Source organism: Ailuropoda melanoleuca, chromosome X (genome assembly GCF_002007445.2).
Source record: "Ailuropoda melanoleuca isolate Jingjing chromosome X, ASM200744v2, whole genome shotgun sequence".
Lineage (NCBI taxonomy): Eukaryota > Metazoa > Chordata > Mammalia > Carnivora > Ursidae > Ailuropoda > Ailuropoda melanoleuca.
In genome coordinates, this window is record NC_048238.1 from 107,636,175 (window position 1) to 107,657,247 (window position 21,073).

The 21,073-nt window shown below is 44.3% G+C and overlaps 1 protein-coding gene across 8 annotated transcripts in view; it reads left to right on the forward strand.

Moving 5' to 3' along the window:
• The window catches only part of AFF2 (AF4/FMR2 family member 2), a 444,617-nt gene that overhangs the window by 352,499 nt on the left and 71,045 nt on the right, over positions 1–21,073 (forward strand). For all 8 annotated transcript variants that reach the window (XM_034648984.1, XM_034648986.1, XM_034648985.1 and 5 more), the window contains one exon: positions 5,591–5,628. In XM_034648984.1, coding sequence (XP_034504875.1) covers positions 5,591–5,628 — 38 coding nt within the window. The remainder of the gene's footprint in view (positions 1–5,590; positions 5,629–21,073) is intronic.

The following is a 21,073-nucleotide window of genomic DNA, read 5'->3' on the forward strand; positions in this document are numbered from 1 at the left end:
GTCAGGAGGAAAGTGGAGCATCCAAGGGGGTAGGACGGGGGAACTGGCAGAGCAGCGAAGGGGCAGCGGCCAATGCCGGGGGAGCGGTAGCAGGGCCGAAGCCAGCACCCAGCCGCAGGAAGAGTGAGGAGGGACATGAAGATGGGAGAAGCCCAATGTGCTAAGGAGAGGGGACATGTAAGTTAAGGGTTCAAACACCTGACATTTCCACGTTTCCTTCTGGGCCCCTATCCAGAGGGGGAAGTACAATAGGTGGTGCTTTCCTAAAGATTTCAGGCCCTCAGTATGAGGTCAGAAATTCAGGCAGGCATCCAGGTGTTGCAAAATGCTGAGCGACATTTTCTCCTCTTAATCAGCAGTCCTGGCTATGCGTGTGTGCTGCCAGCGGAAACCCCAGCCTATAGGAGATAATACAAGCCTCTGGCTATTTTACTCATTCCAGTGAAATCTATTTAAATGCTGTAATTAAGCAATTCATTTTTATATTTGGGCAAGTGTTCTCAGTATATGTCTCTTTAATTGATTTAACCAATTCTGTAGGTATTGATTTTAGACCATCCAAATACCCTAATGATGAGTTCATTTGTTAATAGAGGAGTTTTCTCTTCTGAACTTAGGTGATCGATACAATTTACCAATACGTGTCACTAGGTTAAGGTGTCTCACGGAGCAGCCCTGCAAATAGTTACACAAGGCAAAACATAGAAACTCAAAAGCAATGCAGTCGATTGTTCTTCCGTCTCGTGTCCGTAACACCTGATACCCAGTTATTTGAAAGTATCTGAATGATTGACTCCTCACTCTTTTTTATCAAGAAATGTATTGCATAGACCCGACTTGGGGGCATCTGCTAGCAGAACACCAGGAAAAGGCGTATAAGCAGGAAAGGTAAAAGCTATATAGAGCAATGCTAATAGAACCACATTTTATGCGTGACTGGCAGCATTATTATTAAGGAAAAAAGCAGCACTTGAATACATAGCCTTGCAGAGTCCACTAACACAGTGTGTCTAGGCCCTCCAAGTGCTCACCTTGACAGTCTCAACAAAGAGGAAACATACCGCATTGGGTCTGTTCTCTGCCAACCTGGGAGCAGGGGGAAGGTATTACCGTAAGTCTGGATACCACGGTTCAGGGTGTGCGTCTTAAAAATCCAAAAAGATTCCCTCATTTTTTAAAAATATTTTTTAAGATTTATTTATGTATTTGAGAGAGAGAGAGAGAGCACACAAGCGGGGAGAGGGGCAGACAGAAAGGGAAAGGAAGAGAGAGAATCTTAAGCAGATTCCCCCCGATGTGGAGCCAGACACCGGGCTCGATCCCAGGACCCTGAGATCGTGACCTGAGCCAAATTCAAGAGTCAGACACTTAACCAACTGAGCCACCCAGGCGCCCCAAGATTATCTCATTTTTTAAAATAAATGTGGTATACATGATTGTTGAACTAGAATAATGCTGGGACAGAATTACCAAAGAATTTTTTAGAAGTTAGATCCTTCTACAAGGATCTATACTTGATGAGCAAGTGTACGTAGTGTTTTCTCCTTAAAGAAACATGTTCTGCACGCCATGGAGGACAGGACTCAAGAGACAGCAGCTTCCTTTCCTTCCTTCTTCCTTCCTTCCTTCTATTCTCTCATGGCAGCTCTACAGTTTTTATGGTTCACACAATTCAGTTTGGTCCCTGAGTCACTGCATAACAGAAAGACAAGGTCCTTCTTATTTTTAGGAAGATAGATTTAATGAGTGAGCAACTATGAGCATGTCCTCAGCCACACCATCTCTCCTGAGGAGATAAATTTGCTGCTTAGCAGGATGCCATGAATAGCACAATGCTTGTAATGAGAGAAGAATCAGTTCATAAACACTCCTTGGAATGAGAGAAGTGCCTTCTCCCTGGACATATAATTTTTCAAGATGCCATATGACAGAGGAGGCTCACCTCAGGGCTTCTCAATCCCAGCGTCAAATGTTAGTGAAAAAGCAAAGCACCCTTTCCTAGGGTGAGGTGTGAAAGGGGGGACCGCTGATGGAGGAATCACGTGGAAAGGAGGGAGGTTTCCTAGGGGGAGGGGGAGGGGGGGAGGGAGGGAGAGACTTGAGCATATGCACCTACACTCGTGCCCCCATGGCGCCCCAGGGGTCCTGGCCTCTCGGCCACTAGCACCAGCCCCCAAGAAGGTTCAGGGCGGAGGTCTGTGGGAAGGTACAGGGGTCTCTCCTGCTGGCCCAGGCAGGTTAGGATCTATGCGCATCCAGACCTCCTGTCCAAACAGAAGCATTCTACTTAGCCCAGAACTGCTACTGATGTGGAGAGAGGGACAGAGTGGCTCCTGTAACCCTTGTTGGGATAACTGCACGGGTTCGATACCGCGACCTGGTGCCCAAGTCAGCAAACCCGTAAACTCTCTGGCCGTGCAAATGTGTGCCCTGAAGCCCGAAAGCAGGCATGGTCCACACGCACTGCATTTGCATAGCGCGCGATGGTTTCTAGAGCCCCGCCGTGGATGTTGGCTACTCCCAGCCACCCTTGATATAGATGGGACAGGAATGATCAACTTCATTTTTAAAATGAGGAAACAGACTCAGAAGCATCCGCCACCTTGCTAACGTCCTGATGATTGTAAGTGGCGAAGCTGGAGCCGAACCCAGGTTTCTGGATTTTTCCCTCACCGCTCTTTCCGCTGTGGTCCACAGCCTCTCACCGCACCACAGTGGAACCTATTTTCCAACATTTTAATTTATCATACCATCTTTTCTTATACTAGAGCTCCTTAATGGCAAGATAAGTATCATGTTAGGGAAACGTGGCACAAAATAAGTAGAATATAGGTTTTGAAAGCGTATAGATATTGCAAATTAAAGCAGCAGGAGAGTTACCTATCTAGCCTCCATCTCCCAATCCGTTTAAATTACTTTAATGTATATTTTTTTTGGTTTCTTTATAATTATTTTTATTATGTTATGTTAGTCACCATACAGTGCATCCCTAGTTTTTGATGTAATGTTCCATGATCCATTGTTTGCGTATAACACCCAGTGCTCCGTGCAATACGTGCCCTCCTTAATGTATGTTTTTAAACTCAAAATGAGCTGTAATCCCAATATGCAACCCTCTTAATGTGTGATGAATTACACGAGATCATTTCATTTTGATTCCCGTCCTTTTGCACATTTCAGAACTTGGGACTGGTGTTTTCATGTCCTGTTATCTCCAAAGAGGAATGTTCTTCTTGCATTTTTGGTCCTTAGACCTTTTGCTCCTTAGACCTTAAAGACATATATAGTTTTCCCACGAAAAATTCACTTAACTTTCCTTCAAAGTCTCTGAGTTGAATAATTCTTTATAGCGGGCGGAACACAGTGTCGCATTATAGCGGGAGCAAAGAACACAAATTGCGAGCTCTTTCTTGGGTCTGGCGGAGACTCCCTGGGACCATTCAGCTCAGAGATGAAAGGTGGTGAGCACACAGAAGGATGGTGTGAGCACGTGTGACTGGAGCTATTGGCACTCTGGAATGATCCCGAGTTAATTTCCAAAGAAAAGAAAACCTCTCAGCAGAGACATTTTCGATCAATAGCCAAGCAGCCCAGAAAACATTAATTTGAATGAAGTTATTTTCCTATGATGGCTGTATGAAAAGACACAGGTTTCAAAGAAACTGGCCTTGAACATGATTATGTTCCTCCTGATCAGAGAAAACTAACCGGGTCTAATTGACAGTCCTGAAGCACAGAGAAGAGGAGACATTTTCAAAAACCGTGTCACCGAATCAAAGCTGGGTTAAGCAATGTCACTGTGCTTTCTCCCTCCCTGTCTTCCACCAGTGGCATGCTCCTGCTATCACATTCAATGTGCTTTCAAAGGAAACCCCTCGAACACCGTGCTCATGATTTTATGATAACCTAAGTCTTCAGGAACAGACTCGTTTGGATTGTAAGGCACAGGGGAACGTGGGCTCGTGTGATTTCCACAGGGACATGTCTTCAGTGCACTGCCATACGCCATCCCAAAGCAGCCAGGACTAAGGGAGAAAGGGTGGTAGAGAAGGAAGGTATAGGTGTGCGCGGGTGCGCAGACTGGGTCCAGCCCCCACTCCTCACCAGTATCTGCCTGTTTCTTCCCGCATCCCTTCCAGGGCCAGACCTGCTCAGGGATAGACTTTCATATCCTAACTACCTGTGAGACGTGACTTGGGCCGGCCACACACATATTGCTTATCTTATCTTTTTCACCTGTTACCTCCTGCTCTTGCTTGCTTGCTGTCTCACCGCTTGCCAAAATTCAACCTCAGTCACAGATGGTGAGATGATTTTTGCCACTGAGAGCCAAAGAAAGTGCCCAAATATTAATGGGAATTTACCTAGCAACAGAACCCGAGACTTAATAGAGAAGTACTTGCATTTCCAGTGCTAATCTCTAAACTTGAGAAGTGTTCGATTTATTTTAAAAAATGGCTCCACAGTGTGTTGAGCTGTTGCTGTGCAGAGAGGGGTCCGGGGTACTTACTTCCACACCGGTCACGCAGAATGCCAAGTCCAATGTTCTAAGTAGCTGCCATCGCCCACCTCCAGGATTCACAAATATAAAGGTCTCCGAACGGATACTTCTTAAAAGGGTCTGAAGATCCCGGAGATTGCCAAACCGCTGCTCAACACTCCCCATATTAAATGTTATTTCTATAGTCTGCAAAAGTCTAGGGGAGTCCAAGTTTGGTTCTGATTACATAATTATGCTACAGAAGTATGAAAAAAATCATCACTAAAACCCTCCAGGTGCTTAAACAGTTTGATAGACTGTAGCCATTCTGCCATCAGCGCCCCCAGCTGTGTTGCTTAGCAACATTTTAATTCCAGAAGAATCGAAGGAGATGCAATCCCTGTGGAGAGGGAAACAGAAATAAGAGGGCTGTTGACAGATGATCTGAGTTGTTTCTTCTAATATACTGTGAAGATCACTAGCTCTTTTCATGAATGATAAATGGGCTGGGCACAGATCAATGGGTTCAGCAATAAACTGGAACCAGGCTCCATGTCTAAGGCGACACAGGCCGAGAGGCCCAGAGATTTCCTCGTTTCGATGATTTGGTGTGTGTTTTCTTAAAGGTTCCACGGGAGGAGATGGATCTGAGCGGTCAGTCATCCCTTGGCCTTTTGTTGTGTCCGCTAATAAAAATGATTTTAGAAATGGCTACTTTGGCCTTGCTCTCACCATGCAGGTGCAGCCAGGTGCCCGGAGTCACGCAGGGTTCACGGGTCCCCTCCACAAATCTACAAGTCCTGGATGTGCCCATGACCACCCCCACCCCCCACCCCCGCGCTCATGCCTCCCCACCCAGGGGCTAAGATCTGAGTACAAGGCAGAGAGGAATGAGTGTCTGTGTCTGAAAGCTGCACTTGGACAGGTAACCGTGTGCCGTGGGAGAAGAAAATTGCTCTGTGTCTCCTGTCTGTTTATCGCAAGCAGCCGGCTTCAGTTACGTCCTTATGTTTTGGAAGAGCATTCCATATTGCTTATTGTTTTGGTAACCAGTTGCGAAGATTATGCCTGCTAATGTTGTCTAATTGCATTTTTTTCTTCTGTTTACAGGCTGTTGAAAAGGCAAAACCTAAGAATAATCCTGTGAAGTAAGTTATTTTTTTATTAGTTGGATATTTTAATTTGAATGGACTCTGTGTGTGTGTGTGTGTGTGTGTGTCGCAAGAGACCTTGAATTTTGAGTGTGTCTCTGTTTATGACGATCAAAAACCAAAAACAAACAAGGGGTGGGGGGAACCACCAAAACCCCAAACCCAAATCTCCAATTGGGCAGGGATCAGGTTTTATTTTGATTTGATTTTTGCCTGTGGTCCTGATGAGGACCCCAAGTTGTGCCCGGTTTACATAAATTAATATGTGCCATCCGTGAAGAGCTGCCAAATACTATTATAATCCTATTCAATGCATGGTACTTCAAGCCTTTGGGTCTTGCACATGCTAAAAAGATTATATTTTTAATTGCAAACCTTGGACCTATGACAGAGACTGAAATGACTGAAAATGTGCCAAGTGATTTCCAGCCACGTGGGGAGGTTTGGCACCTTGGCATCAAGGCCTTGCTACTCTGTTAATGAAAAGCTCATAAAAATACATTTAACCAGAGGTTTCTCTAGCTAACAGAGAGCTATTTCCAAGGCATTTTATGGGACCCTCTTAAATTATAAACAAGCAGCATAGCACTCTTTTAGCTATAGTACATTTTAGGCATCCTATCTCTTCCAGAAAGGAGACTTTCAAATTAAGAAGGATGTTTGTCTTGTCATTTGGGTTTGTGACATCTGATTGCAGTGTTATGCGGCCCAGGCCCACCAGCCATGAGGTGTAGGGAAGTCCTGCTCTCTTTGCTGGGTTATCCTAGGCCTCGCAATATCACATCTCTAGGAACGCCTGTTCATTTATGATAGCCGACATCCATCGTAGTGGGGACCAAATGCCAAAGTGGGGAGTGTACTGATTTTTAATAGTTTCTGGAAGAATGGATCAGCTCATACCAATGACAAGAAGGCTGCTTTTCCAAGTCACCATTAAATCCAAGCTCCAATTCATTTTTTCCAAAAGGTTCTGTGTACTTTGTTTTTAAATTTAATTTTCCATAGGCCGCAGAATATTCCTTATCAGCTTTTGTAGCCTCTGAAGGAGTGTCTGTAGTCTGGAGATATATTATGCTATAGTCATCCTATGGGAGTATTTCCTGTAGCTGAGTTTTTGTCTGGTTGTTTGATTGGGGTTGAAATCATCTCTGCAGCCTGATTTCTTTTCTGCCTGTGCCCTGAAGGCTTCTCTACCGCACGCCTGTGGCAGGATTAGAGGATGGTGCTAATGAGGCCAAGGCCAGGACTGCCGGTCCCTGGGTGGGCCATTAGTGATCTTTGCCCTGGTCCGATTGCACCCTTCCCTCCAGTCCAGCCGTGTGCAGATGCGTGCCCCAGGTCACAAGGGATGGGGCAAGGGCTGGAGGAGTGTAAACCCAGGCCCTCAGTGGGACAAACATCTCCAAGTTCAAGCCCTCCTGATAGGAAGTAAGTCCCGGGCTCCATCTTGGCATGCGCAAGACAGCCCATTGGTATTGTGGGGGGCTGTGTGAAATCAGACTCTAGCGGCCTGGAAGTGGGACCAGTTTTCTCTCTGTTCCTTGTAAAGGTTTGACCCTACGGATAATTATATTTTTTATGAGCTCTGGTTAATTCACAGTGCAGACTGTAATGTCTAGCACTTTAAGGAATATCGTAAGAGAAAACAGGAAAACTAGAAGAACCAAAGGATTAGTAATAGAATAGGCACTTTTTACTTTTAAATAGATTTGAAAATCTGCTTAGTAATAAGCCTCAGTCACGATCAACTGGTAGATGTTTAGAATTGTCTTCTTATTGAATAAGGTACTATTCTCGGTGTGCATTTGTGTGTCTCACTGCAGAAGCAGAGTTTTTTGAAGTTTTACGTAGGGTGGTCCTCTTTGGGTTTCTGATGTCTGACTGCGAATTTCAGTTACACGTGGTGCACTGAGACCCCAAATATATGTTTCCCTGAATGAATGAATGAATGAATGAATGAGTAAACAAATTGGACACATCCCAGAGAACAGTCCTTCCAGGAATCTGGCCTGGAGGCTTAACGAGACCGGTGGCCCCACACTAGAGTGTCCGACCGGAAGGGGCCATGTGTTGTAATTGATCAAGTCATCCATTATCCTCCTAGTCTTGACTCACAGCGTGTGTAAAATGCTCCCACGTTGCTCTGCCTCTGACCAGGTACCGGCTTGCTCTTGCATGTCAGAATGAACATTTGATTGAGCATACAATGGACAGCGTGTACAGTCTTGCTGGAAAAGTCGAGGTCTGGTGGCATTTACAACTAAAGCCTGAACACAGATTGGTGCAGAGGATCATATGTGTGATTGGATGTCATCCTCTGGTGCAGAGTTTGGCAAATGGTTGGGGAAAAGAAATCAAAAGAATCTTTTGTGACATGTGAAAATTATATGAAATTCAAATTTCAGTGTCTATAAAAAAAGCTATATTGGCACACAGCGACACTCATTTGTTTCCATATTGTCTGTGGCTCCCTTTGTGCTCCGGTGGCAGAGATTAGTTATGACAGAGACTGTACAAACCACAAAACTGAAACTATTAACTACCTGGACCATTACAGAAAACATTTGCCGACCCCTGCTCCGGTTGGTCAGGTAGAAAAAGGCACGAAGGTGAGCTTTTCCCTGACTGTAAGGATTAAACTATTACCCCACCTCTCTCTTTTGTCCTTTAAAACGTTGAGCCGGCATTGCCAGAGCACTTTTCCTGTGTTCTGGACTTTCTGGGGCCGATGTACCACCCTGTTCTCAATTCAGAGCGAAGAGACCACTCCGAATTTACCATCTTTGAAGTCATTATGGATATGAGATCCATTGACAGGGCAGTGATGCCTTGGAAACCAGTGAACACAGAGCCAGAGCCTTACTGCTAGTCTTCCAAGTTGCGTGTGGATGGAGAGCTTGCAAGAGGCATATGCACATTCTAAAATTCTGTCACTTCCCAAGATCTAACTTTCCATTAGAGCGATGGTAAATGACTCACAATATCTGTTTAGTTTGCCTGTTTTCCTCTCTAAAGGTTTGCCTCCTCTCTCCTATTTCTCAGCCACTTGTGCAATTTATTTTTAATACCTTCATGGTTGTAAGCCTCTTTCATCACCATAGGGAGACTGTGGTACACATTAATTACACTCCATATAAAGGAGAAATTAAATATATGCTTAGTGAATGTAAGCACATAATGTATCTGGATACACGAACGATTTTACCTTGAAACATTAAATATTACCTCTGAGGGTAAGAATCAAAATTGAATGTTCTTAAGATCAGTGATCAGGACAAGAGATGCTGGTGTATTTCTCAGTCTGTTGGAGCCGTGCCGGTATCAAAGCTTGATTAGTATGTTCAAACTGTGGCTCCTTAATGTGTCAGAGAGACTTTCACTTGTATGTTAATGTTCTGCAGCAATTATCTTCAAGCTTTCATTGTGACAACAAGGCCTGAGAGATGTACAGATTTCTTCTACCATATGTGACTTATCACATACATTTTTTTAAAAACACATTTCTGTTATTAAGACATATGTGATAGTACACTTCTGCAAATGTGAATTGCTTTTGGCTAAAAGCCATGCACTAATAAGTTGAGTTGAATCTAACCGAGGTTGACATCTGTTACCAAAAGAGAGAGAGAGAGGGAGAGGGAGGGCGGAGAGAGTGAGGGAGAGCGAGCGAGAGCGCAGTTGTCAAGCATAACACCCTTCCTTGCTTTTCTACTTCAGCAACGTTAAACAACGTAGTTGTTGTCTTTCACAAATCAGGATTAGAATCCACTCTGCTTAGGAAATTACAGCTTTATTTACGAAACAGTCCGTCTTCAGATACGGTGGTTTCATGATTGAAAATGACAAATAGCCATGAAGATTGTCCTAACCACAGTGTTTGTGCATTATTCATTTATTTGTCCAATGAATATTTATTGAGAAGCTACAGCATTCCAGGAACTGTGATAGATGCTGAGGGAATTAAAAATAAACCTGACACAGGTCTTACCCTCGAGGAGTTTAGAGTCCAGTAGGAGAGATAAAATCAGTTTGTAAAGAACTAAATACAAGATAGAGAGAGATGTCTGTTAAGTAGGAAACAGATCAAGTACGAGGGAAGCTCTAAGGACAGAAAGCGCTTCCAGTTAGCGCTCTTGGAGAAGGCGGGGGGAGGACATTCGTGCCAGGACTTCAAAGACTGTTTGTTGGAGCCACTGGTGCTGAGGTGGCAAGCAGTGAACGGTCAGGTGGGAAACCGAGGCTCAGAAATGGTGACTTAGGGACCTCAGGGCTTATCCAGATGAAAGCAATGTGCTCAGTGGAGTCAAATAGCATTGAAGAGCCTAACTCGTCACTGTGACTCTTCATCGAGTCCGCTGTCCTGTAGACCTGGGATCTAGTCCTTAATCTAACGCTAGCTTGTGGTATGAAATGGGACGTGTTCCTTCCTCACTACAGACCTCAGCTACGCTACTGGTATGGTTCTTCCAGCTCTTGGAAAAAGCTGAAGGTTGAAGCCTGTTTTGTAATTATTTCAGGAAATATTTGATGTTCAAGTTTGATATGGATACATACAAGCACATACATTATAAACATTGCATATGTAATAAACATTTTTTCACACACATGCTCACACACACGCGTGTGTATGCACACACACACACACGCAATGTCTTCTTCTATCATTTCTGCCTCGTGTACTTGGGAAATGAGGGCCAAGAAGCCACATCACTAGAGTCTTAAAGAGATAAGTTAGATAGAAGGTCAGTGTGGCTCCCGGAACACTGGGGTGGGTCATTTAAATGACTCCTTACCAGCAAAGTAAGTTTGCAGTCGGAGTCTGTGTCTCTTGTGATGCTCTTGGTCCAGTGCGCAGCCCAGCTGGGCGGAGGATCATTGGAATCACCGCATCTTCTCGGGCTGAGAGGGCAAGGGATTCTGCACTGTGTTCTGCCAAACACCGGTGCCGTGGGATCATCTCCTTTAGGAATAAAAGGCCCCAGCACCACAGAGGCTCGGCATACGTGTCACATGCCTTTCCTGGAGCGCCCTGTACACTTGGAATAGTGCAGCCTCAAAGAAGGCCTGTTTGGCCAGAGGACAGCCTTACCTGGCACGGTGCTTCATGAAACGAACAATTGGATGCTTAGGTCCATGGGGAATACAATGAGCGCACGGGAGCCTGGTAGTTTGAGAAACCTAGGGCCTCATACCTTACATCCCATCCCTAATAAGAATATTTGAAATGAGCAGCTGAATTAGAAAGTCAACCGTAGAAAGAAATCCCCCAATTCTGAAACGATAAAATATGTCCCGTGTGTCTTTCACGGTTTCACACTCTAAATGATTTTTATGGATTGGAACTATCCTGAGGGGTAGTCCACAGCGAGGGGAATGGACATTTTAGAGTTAGGTCCCTCGGAGTGAGATCTGTGACCACTCATTTCCTGACAGTGAGGCGCCCAGCCCCGTGCGCCCCCCACGCCGTGAAAGTCTAAGCCGTCTCTGGTCGGCTCTGGCCATTTTAAGGGTAGTAAAAGGAAAGACAGCGCTATGTTGTCGGGTAGCTATAATTGGATGCGGAAGGTTCCAGCAGTCATCAGCACAGCACAAATTTCTGGACATCTCCCTTTTCTTTGGTAATAGGAGTGGCGTCATCTAGGCGGTCTCAGACAAGGCGACGGAGACCCAGAGAGTAGACTGCCCAGAACCCTGAGGTGCCAGATAATTCTCTCCACCTTGGACCCTCTGCTTCTTTCTTGTCACCTCTTAGGACACACACGTTCACTTTCAAATCTGTGGTTGCTTTTTAAAGTCATATTCGCTAACTTTGTGTAGCAGTGTGTTTTCTTAGAGTATGGCATCATACGTTTCCAGAATGAACCAGCAAGTTTGCAGGCACTTGGACAATTAGGCCAACTTCATTTATGGTAATTTTATATCAATAAGGAAGAGTTTCTTCAAAACTCCAAGCACATTGGTTTGTCTCATTAGCATCACTGATGTTTTCAACAGCATGAGCACCTTTCTTGATCAAACCACTTTAAAGGAAGTGAGGCCACTGTTTAAGCAACAGCATTCATAAAATGCTTCTTTATCCAGTACTTGGTAAAGTACTGTCTTACTTTCTAACTCTGTGCTTCTTAGCATGTGCTGCTTAGACGAGAACAGGCAACTCTTTCATCCATTCACACGGTCCCACCCATTTTTTGGTACACAGGAGTTACAGCTAGAATTATATTTTAATGTTACCGCTCAGCAGTCTTTCAGAAGGCTGTCGAACACTCAGCATCACATAGCTGATCTGCTAGAAATTCAAGCACGTGTATTCTTTTGACGAACACGAATTGTTCCGGTCTCAGTTGGTGGGGACATGGGTAAGGTACAGCGTCGACCCTGAAGGTCCTCATGCTCTCCTAAGAAAACGGACCCCTCGTTGCACTAGAGAATAGACAGGCTCTGCGAATAATGTGGAGGAAAGTGTGTGCGGCATCCCACGAGGCACAGACGAAGGAAAGAGCACCTGCTTGGAGTGGGCTCGCCCTCCCTCCGCAGGAGTCCCCGGGTGAGCGGTGCAGGTGAAGCCATTCAAGAGAGCAGAGCAACACTTGCTAAGGGCATGACGGGAAGAAAGCAGAGACTGTGTTGTGAACAGTGTCTGGTAGGTAGAGGCAGCCAAGGAGAGGGGCCGCTTCTCTCAGTGGAAGGAAATACAGCGTTTGTGGCTTGCAGGAGACAAAAGAAGGGAAGAAGTGGCTGTGTGTGCCGGGACACCCAAAGCATCACACTGCTGAAGATTTTGGCCCCCCTTTTGACATTAAGAGGAGAGCAGTGCAGTATAGATGGAACTAAGAAAATGCTCAAAAGGATTCTTTTGTTCTAGAAAGGTAAAGGTTAGAGTTAAGGAGGGACTATAAACCACCCTTTTAAAACTGTTTGCAGAGAAATAGACATATCAAATCCTTCCTGATTAGATCTGGCTAATCCCTCTCAGTGGACTTTTATGTAAATCTCAGCTCACATAGGGTTCCTCTGAGCATCCGGCTGTTCCCTTGCGGCTTTATCCACCCTTGATTGTTTCTTACATTTTTAAACATTTTGCTTTCATACGGTTCCTTTCACATTATTCAAACATCTAGTATTTTAGGCATGACACATAACGCTATTATTCTAGCTTCGTTTTCTGAGTTCATTGCATAGACATAAAAATTCTTTCTGAATGTATTTTTATCAGCCACAGACATAAGCACAGTAGGGCTATTTTGATTTCTAGGGAAATGAGGCATGCCCCCATGGTAACTACGCACCAGGCTTCGAGCAGTAAATCAGCCCTCCATCAACCAAAAAATATGTTCATAGTCAGGAGCCTGGGGTCATAAGTTATTATTTAGTTGACTACTATTGTGGGAGGGGGAACGGAGAACTATGGAAATGACTCCCTTTGGCCAGGAACTGAAACAGGAAGTAAGGAGTTTCGGCTTTATTAAAGCTTTTGCCGAGACCAACAGCAGTTTTCTCGAAAGCCCACATTAAAAAAAGAAAAAAAAAAGGTAAACCATTCTCCCACAGGGAAGTGCTTCCATTTGTAGAATTTACAGCATGGGGGGAGATTACATGTCATTATATCCCAGTTTTTTATACACACAAGTGTTTATATACTCTGCGCATCAATATGCCCTCATGCTCCGTGGTAATTTAAATCCACGATGGGATTGGTGGTGAAGGGCATGCAGAACAGCTGTAACTATAGAAGTTCTGAAATCTTTTCCTCGGTGTCCGTCTCCCTGTCCTCATCACCCCCTAATATTTGACTGTTCCCCTTCTCCCAAAACCGTATTCCCACATGTGCATTTCACGTAGTTGAGGAAAATATTTCAGAAGAGCCTTGTGGCTTTTTGCTTCTTTTTTAGCAGCTTCAGGGAGCGTACAACTGTACCCCTCCATGGAAGCCCAGGGCAGGCAGGGGGCTCCTTCAGACTCCCTCTCTGCGCACGATCAGCACCTACAGTGTGAGTTGCCAGGACTCTGCTAATAATAGCAAGTCCGCTAGACACACCTCATTCATCTCTCCTGCTCTCACTGGAGATGTAGATTACTACCAGCACTGGCTAAGTGAAAGTTTCACTTGCCTCACTACCTGATGCAAGAGTTTCCTAAGCAAGTTAGAGCTGCTCGTAAACCTGCTTTAAGGATGGGTGCGGATGTGTGTACACACGCTGTACACATACGGACGTACACTGCTCAGATATAGATTAAACCCCGCCTATTGCCCAAGCATGGATTTGACGTGATTGAAACAAGATCGTAGGGGAGGATGTGTAAAGGAAACAGGAGACCCTGCCATTTCCTAGCACTAGAGAAATATCTGTTTACATATAGGAAGCAACTCGAAAAATGCTGTGTTTTTAAATCCACCCCAATGAGGGCCATGCTACGGTGACAGAGGGACGCTGTTGTGCAAAGCCTATTGGGAGATCAGTTTGCAGAATGCCGTCACACGTGTGTGAGCTTCTTCGGCTGGCGTTTAGTGATGGGTGCTAAATCTTTGAATGTGGCGTTAGCTTTTGAAAACTCATCCAAGACGGTGACTCAGAGCCATGGGTGATGAAAAAGTGGTCAGTCAAGGAAATGAACGTGGCTATTGGTTCAAAATAATAGTGGTTTTCTCTTGTGGATAGTGAATGCCCCCGAGAGGAATTGTAAAAGCTTTGTTGCAAAGAACGACAGTGTTGGGCAACCACCCCATGTAAAATAGCAACTCCTCCCACGTGTACACTCACCATCCCCTTTAGCCTACTTTTTTCCCCCCACTTTAGCAATTATCATACTGTATGTATCAGCTCTATCTCTCTAGCTGTCATCTCTCTGTGTTTTCGAGGGTCACTTCCCATAAGAATGTAAAGTCCATACGAGCGAGAACTTTGTACTCACTGCTGTAACCCTACCACCTCAAACAGTACCTGGCATAGAGTAGGAGCTCAGTATTTGTCAAATGAACGAGCACAGGCATCAGGGGCCGTGGGTAGGGGGACTTTGAAGTTCAGCCATCCGAGTTCAGTATAAGTTTAGTCTAGAGTAAGCCTGACTTGCACTGCCCTTTGGACAATTACTGAACTCCTTATTAGCCCTCATGCGAGTTACTAACTTTTCCTGGAAAGGAACCAAGCTTTCTTTGAAAATATCTTGTATTCCATATTGGTTTAACTCTAAGGCATTTTAAAGTTCGGTTTACTGTCTTTATAGCACTAGAATTTTACCACACAGATGATGATTCCTTCCTCTGGTCTATACCCACCTTCCTACTCAGGATATCTTCCCACTCTTCATTTTGAAGGGAGGGCACAGGGGCAAAGATGTCAGCCTTCCTATGGGTTGGGGTGATGCACGGGCCATTGCATTAGCTGTCATTAAGCATTTTCAAGAATGACAGAATGCACATTTTTGTCATTGTGGAACAAGGAAACAGAAAAGTTATTAAGCTAACAGCTGACAACATGTGCTGTTTCCTATTTTTGAAAGGCCATCCTGATGCTCAGAAATTAGCAGGATGGGACACACATCAGTCAATGCCAAAACACCCACACTTGCCCTCTTCCTCAGAGCTGGAGAGTCTGAGAAGCCCCCGATCTCCCCTTCCTCCTTCCCACCAAACTTCACTGTCACAGCATGAAGAACCTTTTGGTAACTTTCCCCACAGGCCAATCATCCCAAGAGTTGATTGGCTCTGCTGGTCCTTCAGCCAGGCTGACACACAGAGTCACAGACCTTTCCAGCCACGAGAGTGTAGGCAGTAACTCTGAGAAGGGGTAAAACTAAACAAGCTTTCCTTCATTTCATGGTAATTTCATGAATATGTAAGTACTGTCATTACGTCCTTTGGTCACATCTCAGTGGCTGAGTTGAAACAATTTCCCTCCCTTTATATCGATGTGTATGAAAGAAACTGAAAACACAAGACCAGGTTTCAGGAAATAACACTGCTACAAGGTTAATTTTGCTTCATACAGCATTTCCTAGAATTGGATTGCTTGATCTCCTCCCTCGGGGATTGCTCTTATGCTTGCAATAATCGAGGCCGATTTTATTGGAAAATCACCTCTGGATGAGGGACATGCTCCAGAGGAGACTTTCTATGGGACAGCCTGTTTTCTGGTGCCAGGGGCACGTCAGCCAGGCCCGTGCTGCTGGAGTTCCCAATCTTTCTGTTCCTTCGGGCAGCACGTTCAACAGCAATCCTTCAGGCAGGGTAGAATAATTGGACATATTAGGGAAATTGACTTTGAATTGTGTTGGGGACTTACTGGCTAACAGGTCAGTAATCAAATTGTAGCTTTTAACATGCATATGAAATGTTTTACTAGCTGTGGCTGGACTCCCTGTAGTTTTTGCTTCAGGTGTTGACCAGAAAACCATTTTTGTGTAATGATTTAAGTCCTCAAAGATCCTAGATGGATGACAGGGCAGAATTATGGAGGGTCAGATAAGGGGAGAGAGGAGGGTGATATTGCACGTAGAAGCTGTCCTGCTACCTTTGTAGGCACGGCACATCTATCAGTCGTTTCCCGCTTGTTGACTTCATTAACTGGAAAAAGAATCCAGAGTTATCTTGAAGGCCCAGTGCAGCACAACTAACCAGAAGACCCCAATTCAGAAATGTACCCCAGCTCTCGAACTCCTCCTCCAAGTAGAAATTGAGAATATTATAGACGGAATATATTGAGCCTCTAGGACGGAAGAAGGGCAGGAGGAGAGTGATAGAGAAGCCACACATCAGGGGACTCTGGTGACCCTGGGGTGACATTGACTCTGAAGGCTGGCAGAAAGGTCCTTGAAAGCGGGTTTGATTCATGAAGACAGAAGAGTTGGGTGGGGGAAGCCAGAAAGAATAGTTTAATGCACAAAAGATGGGAACGGAGCAGAGGGGATGCTCATCCCCTAAGAGGCAGTAGTCCTCCGGTTTCTTAGGCAGAACCTACCGTAGGCGGGAGAGAGATGATTCCCCCTGTTGTGCTCCTATTAAAAACCTCAATGCTGAGGCCACTCATTGGAGCACAAGAAAACTTGATCAGAGATGATGTGCCTAATGCCTGCCGCTGGGTTTGAACTCATTCAGATGCTAAGAGTAAAACAAATGGCTGGTCTGTGGGGACTGGTTGGCACCCTTCTTTTATGAGTTTTGTGCCCAGATTATTACTATTATTTACTTTAACCAAGAGAGGGAAAGTAAAATGATTCCCATGATCCAACAAACACACAAAGCTTTTTAAGTACTGATGTCAGTGGCATATGGCTTAGTACTTGGGTTTCCAGCAATCAAGAAGCAACCTTGTGCGATATTACGGGAGCTCAGTTCCCCAGTGGGCATAACAGAGATGATTAGATATATTGAGTTCTTTGTGTCATTCAAAGAAAGCAGGATCTCATACACATTGGTGTTAGCTTCCCCTCACTTCATTTCAATTTTCAATAACCAGTGTCATCACATGTAACAGTTTCTTTGTAATGAAACTTCATGTCAAATTGGATTTGTCTTTCAGGTGAAAGTATATTGTGAAACCTTCTGAAATCGGATTTTTAAATAATTTTTACTGCCGCAAAAATCATAGATATACCTCAAATTCCCCCAAACAAGAATAATGTGGTCAATGAATGCTAAAAACAAAATCTCTGTGTTTGGGGAAAAAAAGTTATATTTCTGCTTTTGATATTTGACAGGCCTGGGGAAAGATGTGCCCTGGTTGATCAAACTGATTTGGTTAACAGAACTATCAAATGTAGAGAGAATGATTTTTGAAGAATTAAGTGAGAGTGAAAACCCTTGACAGGAAACAATGCCAGCTATAATCTAATCCTTCTCCCATGACTCAAGCCACGAACAGTTCACTAACCAGCACACGCAGTTATCAGCGGTAAGCACCTAGAAGTTTGGAGTAACCAAGATTCCTGTGCAAATAGTATCATGAGAACCATTCATAGTGTTCTCTTCTGAAAAAAGACCAGAGGTAACATGTGTCAGCAAATGTGTAGAGAGAAGGGAACCCTTGTGCGCTGTGGTTGGGAGTGTACGTCAGTGCGGCCACTATGAAAAACAGTATGGGGGGTCCCCCAAAAATCATAAATGGAACTACTGTATGACCCAGCCATCCCACTTCTGGGAATATACCTGAGGGAAGTGAAATCACCATCTCAAAGAGATAGCTGCACCCCCGTGTTCACTGCAGCATTATTCACGAGAGCCAAGACATGGGATGGGTGAGTAAAGAAAATATGATGGAATATTATTCAGCCACAAAAAAAAACCCAGAAGGAAATTCTGCCATTTGAGGCAACATGGATGAACCTGGAGGTGATTATACTGAGTGAAATAAGACAAAGTCAAATACCGTGTGATCTCACTTACATATTTGGAATCTAATAAAACCCAAACTCATAGAAACAGAGCAGATTGGTACTTGTCAGGGGAGGGGACGTAGGGAAATGGGTGGAGGTGGTCAAAGCGTACAAACTTCCACTTATAAGACGACTCAGTTCGGGGGACCTAATGCACGGCACAGCGACTACAGTTAATAATGCCGTATTGTATACCTGAGTTGCTGAAAGAGTAGATCTTAAAAATTCTCCCCCCCACACACACAAATGGTACCTATGTGAGGTGATGGGTGTATCAACTGACCTTACTGTAGTTCTCCGTTTGCAATATAGTCTGTCAAACCATCATGTTGTACACCTGCACTTACGCATTATATGTCAGTTGTATCTCAGTAAAGATGGAGAGAAAGTTCCAGGAGCTAAGATATAAACATGCCCAGTGGGATGCCTCAAAGTATCCACTTCTGTCCCTGGATTTAGCAATTTGATGTTAAACCACCCGTTCGCTCTACCTGCTTCCTCCCACCTCAAGAAAACTGTAGCCAGTCTCACAGTGATGGGAAGAACATGGCGACGGGATCTGTGCAAATACTCCGATGTCCGAAGAAGTCGGGTATCACGGCCACAGTTTGTGCACTCTCAAACATGAAAGGAATTGAATGAGGGTGGTTTTATGATCGGTTGTCCAGAGCAGGACTTCCCCACAACTTCTTAGTGGTGTAGATGACAGAAATGCAGATATACTGATCCTTGTAAACCTTGGGGTGGCAGGGCCCGGGAGCCTGAAGTCTCTTGACTGTGAACCATACTATTCCAGTCCTTTCCTATGTGGACCAAGATGTGGAAAAAGTCAGGAAACGCTATTCTAGGGATTTGAGTGTTGTGCCACCCTGTTCATTTTTTTAAGGTTTAGCTTCAAGGTCATGATTCTGTCTTCCTTCAGCTAATTTGTTGGGCTAAGTTAGCTTTTCCCAAAATGTGGTCCATGGAGAGTGTCCCAAAGGATGTTAATAGGTGTTATTCAGGAGACAAAACAGGAATATGTATGTGGATGGGGGTGTGCGGTGAAGGATGGTCAAATAAATACAGGAAATGCAGGGTTAGAAAATGTTTTCTTCTAAGTTGACTTTGAACCCTTAGTAGTCTAATGTACCTTGTGCAACTCTGTGAGGGGGAAATGTAGTTTACTGCAGTGCTTTCCAAGCTCATTTGACCTAGAAGGCTTTTGTCTATGGACTCTTGGGATCTGCTTTGAGACATGCTGCAGTAAGTAAAGCTGGATTGCATTAATGATGTCAACTTATCAGTGGGTTAAGCAAAATCATTCTCATTTGAGGGCTGCCCCCTGAGCCAGAAACAGAAGTCTCTTTAGCCAACCTACTGTTGGTATATGGAGCCCCTGGGGCACAACCTGGGAGGTTCACCAGCCTGCGGGGGGGGGGGGGGGGCTAAAGGGGCNAGGGGCCACTAGTCTGAATCAATAGACAGTGGTTCTGAGCAGAGAGTCTTCAAGCCACAGCCACACTGTAAGCAGGTAACGTGAACTGGAAAATTGCAGTTGTGGTCTAATGAATCAGCTAAATACGAATACCCATACTGTCTGGATCAGCATCCCCTGTGATGTCTATTCCTCTCTTAGAACTTTCTTCATTGTAGATGTGTTAAGTGGGCTCTTTGAGATGATAGCACAATTTTTAAAAATAGCTATTTTGAGATATGATTCACATAACTTACAGTTTGCTGATTTAAGGTATACAGTTCAGTGGGTTTGAGTATATTCACAGATTTGTGCAACAATCACCACAATCAATTTTTGAACATTTCTATCATCCCAGAAGGAAACCCTGAGCCCAGTGAGCCACCCCCCCCCATTCTTCCCTCCACACAGCCACTACTACTCCGTGTCTGTGGCTTCTGTCTTCTGGGCATTGCGTGTAAGTGTGGTCTTAAGTGTCTGGCTTCCCTCACTTAGCACAACGGTTTCAAGGTTCATCCAGGCTGATGGACATTTGGGGTGTTTTCACCTTTTGGCTATTGTGAACAATGCTGCTGTGAACGTGGGTGCACAAGTTTTTGTGTGAACATATGTTGTTCAGTGCTTTTAGGTATGTACTTAGGAGTGGCGTTGCTGGGTCATATGGTAACTCCGTGTTCAGCCCTTTGAGAACCTGCCAGACTGTGTTCTAGACTGGCTGCTCCATTTGTATTCTCACCAGTGGTATATGAGGCTTCCCATTTTTTTTTTTTTGACAACATCATCCACACTGGTTATTATCTGTCTTTTGATTATTGCCATCCTAGCAGGTGTGAAGTGAGAACTCCTCGTGTTTTGATTTGCATTTACCTGATGACTAATGATGTTAAGCATCTTTTCACAGGCTTACTGGCCAACTTTATATCTTTGGGGAAATATTGATTCAGGCCTGGTGTCTTTTTATTATTTATTTGTAATTATTCTTTATATATTCCAGCTACAAGTCCCTTATCAGACATATGATTTGCAAAAGTTTTCGCCTATTCTGTGGTTGTCTTTTCACTTTCTCGGTGATGTACTTTGAGGCACAACAGTCTCTGATTTTGATGAAACCCAGGGTATCTTGTTTTTCTCTTGTTCCTTGTGCTTTAGTTGTCATATCATGAAGGTCTGCACCTATGATTCCTTCCAAGAGTTTTGGTTAGGTCTTATTTTTAGGTTTTTGATCCATTTTGAGCTGATTTTTATGTATAGTCCGAGGTGAAGGTCCAACTTCCTTCTTTTGCATATAGAAATCCAGTTGTCCCGGCATTGTTTGCTGAAAAGACTATTATTCGTTCCCTATTGGATGGTCTTGAGGCCTTTGTGAAAAATCAGTTGATCATAAATGTGAGAGTTTATTGCTGGGCTCTTATTTCTGTTCCACTGATCTATATATGTCTATCCTTATTTTAATACCACACTGTCTTGATTACTATAGCTTTGTAGTAGGTTTTGAAATTGGGAAGTGTGGTTCCTCCAACTTTGTTCTTTTCCGAGATTGCTTTGGCTATCTGGGTCCCATTTACACATTTTTTTTAACCTCACTTGACTTGTATAGACACTGCCTCTTAGTTTAGA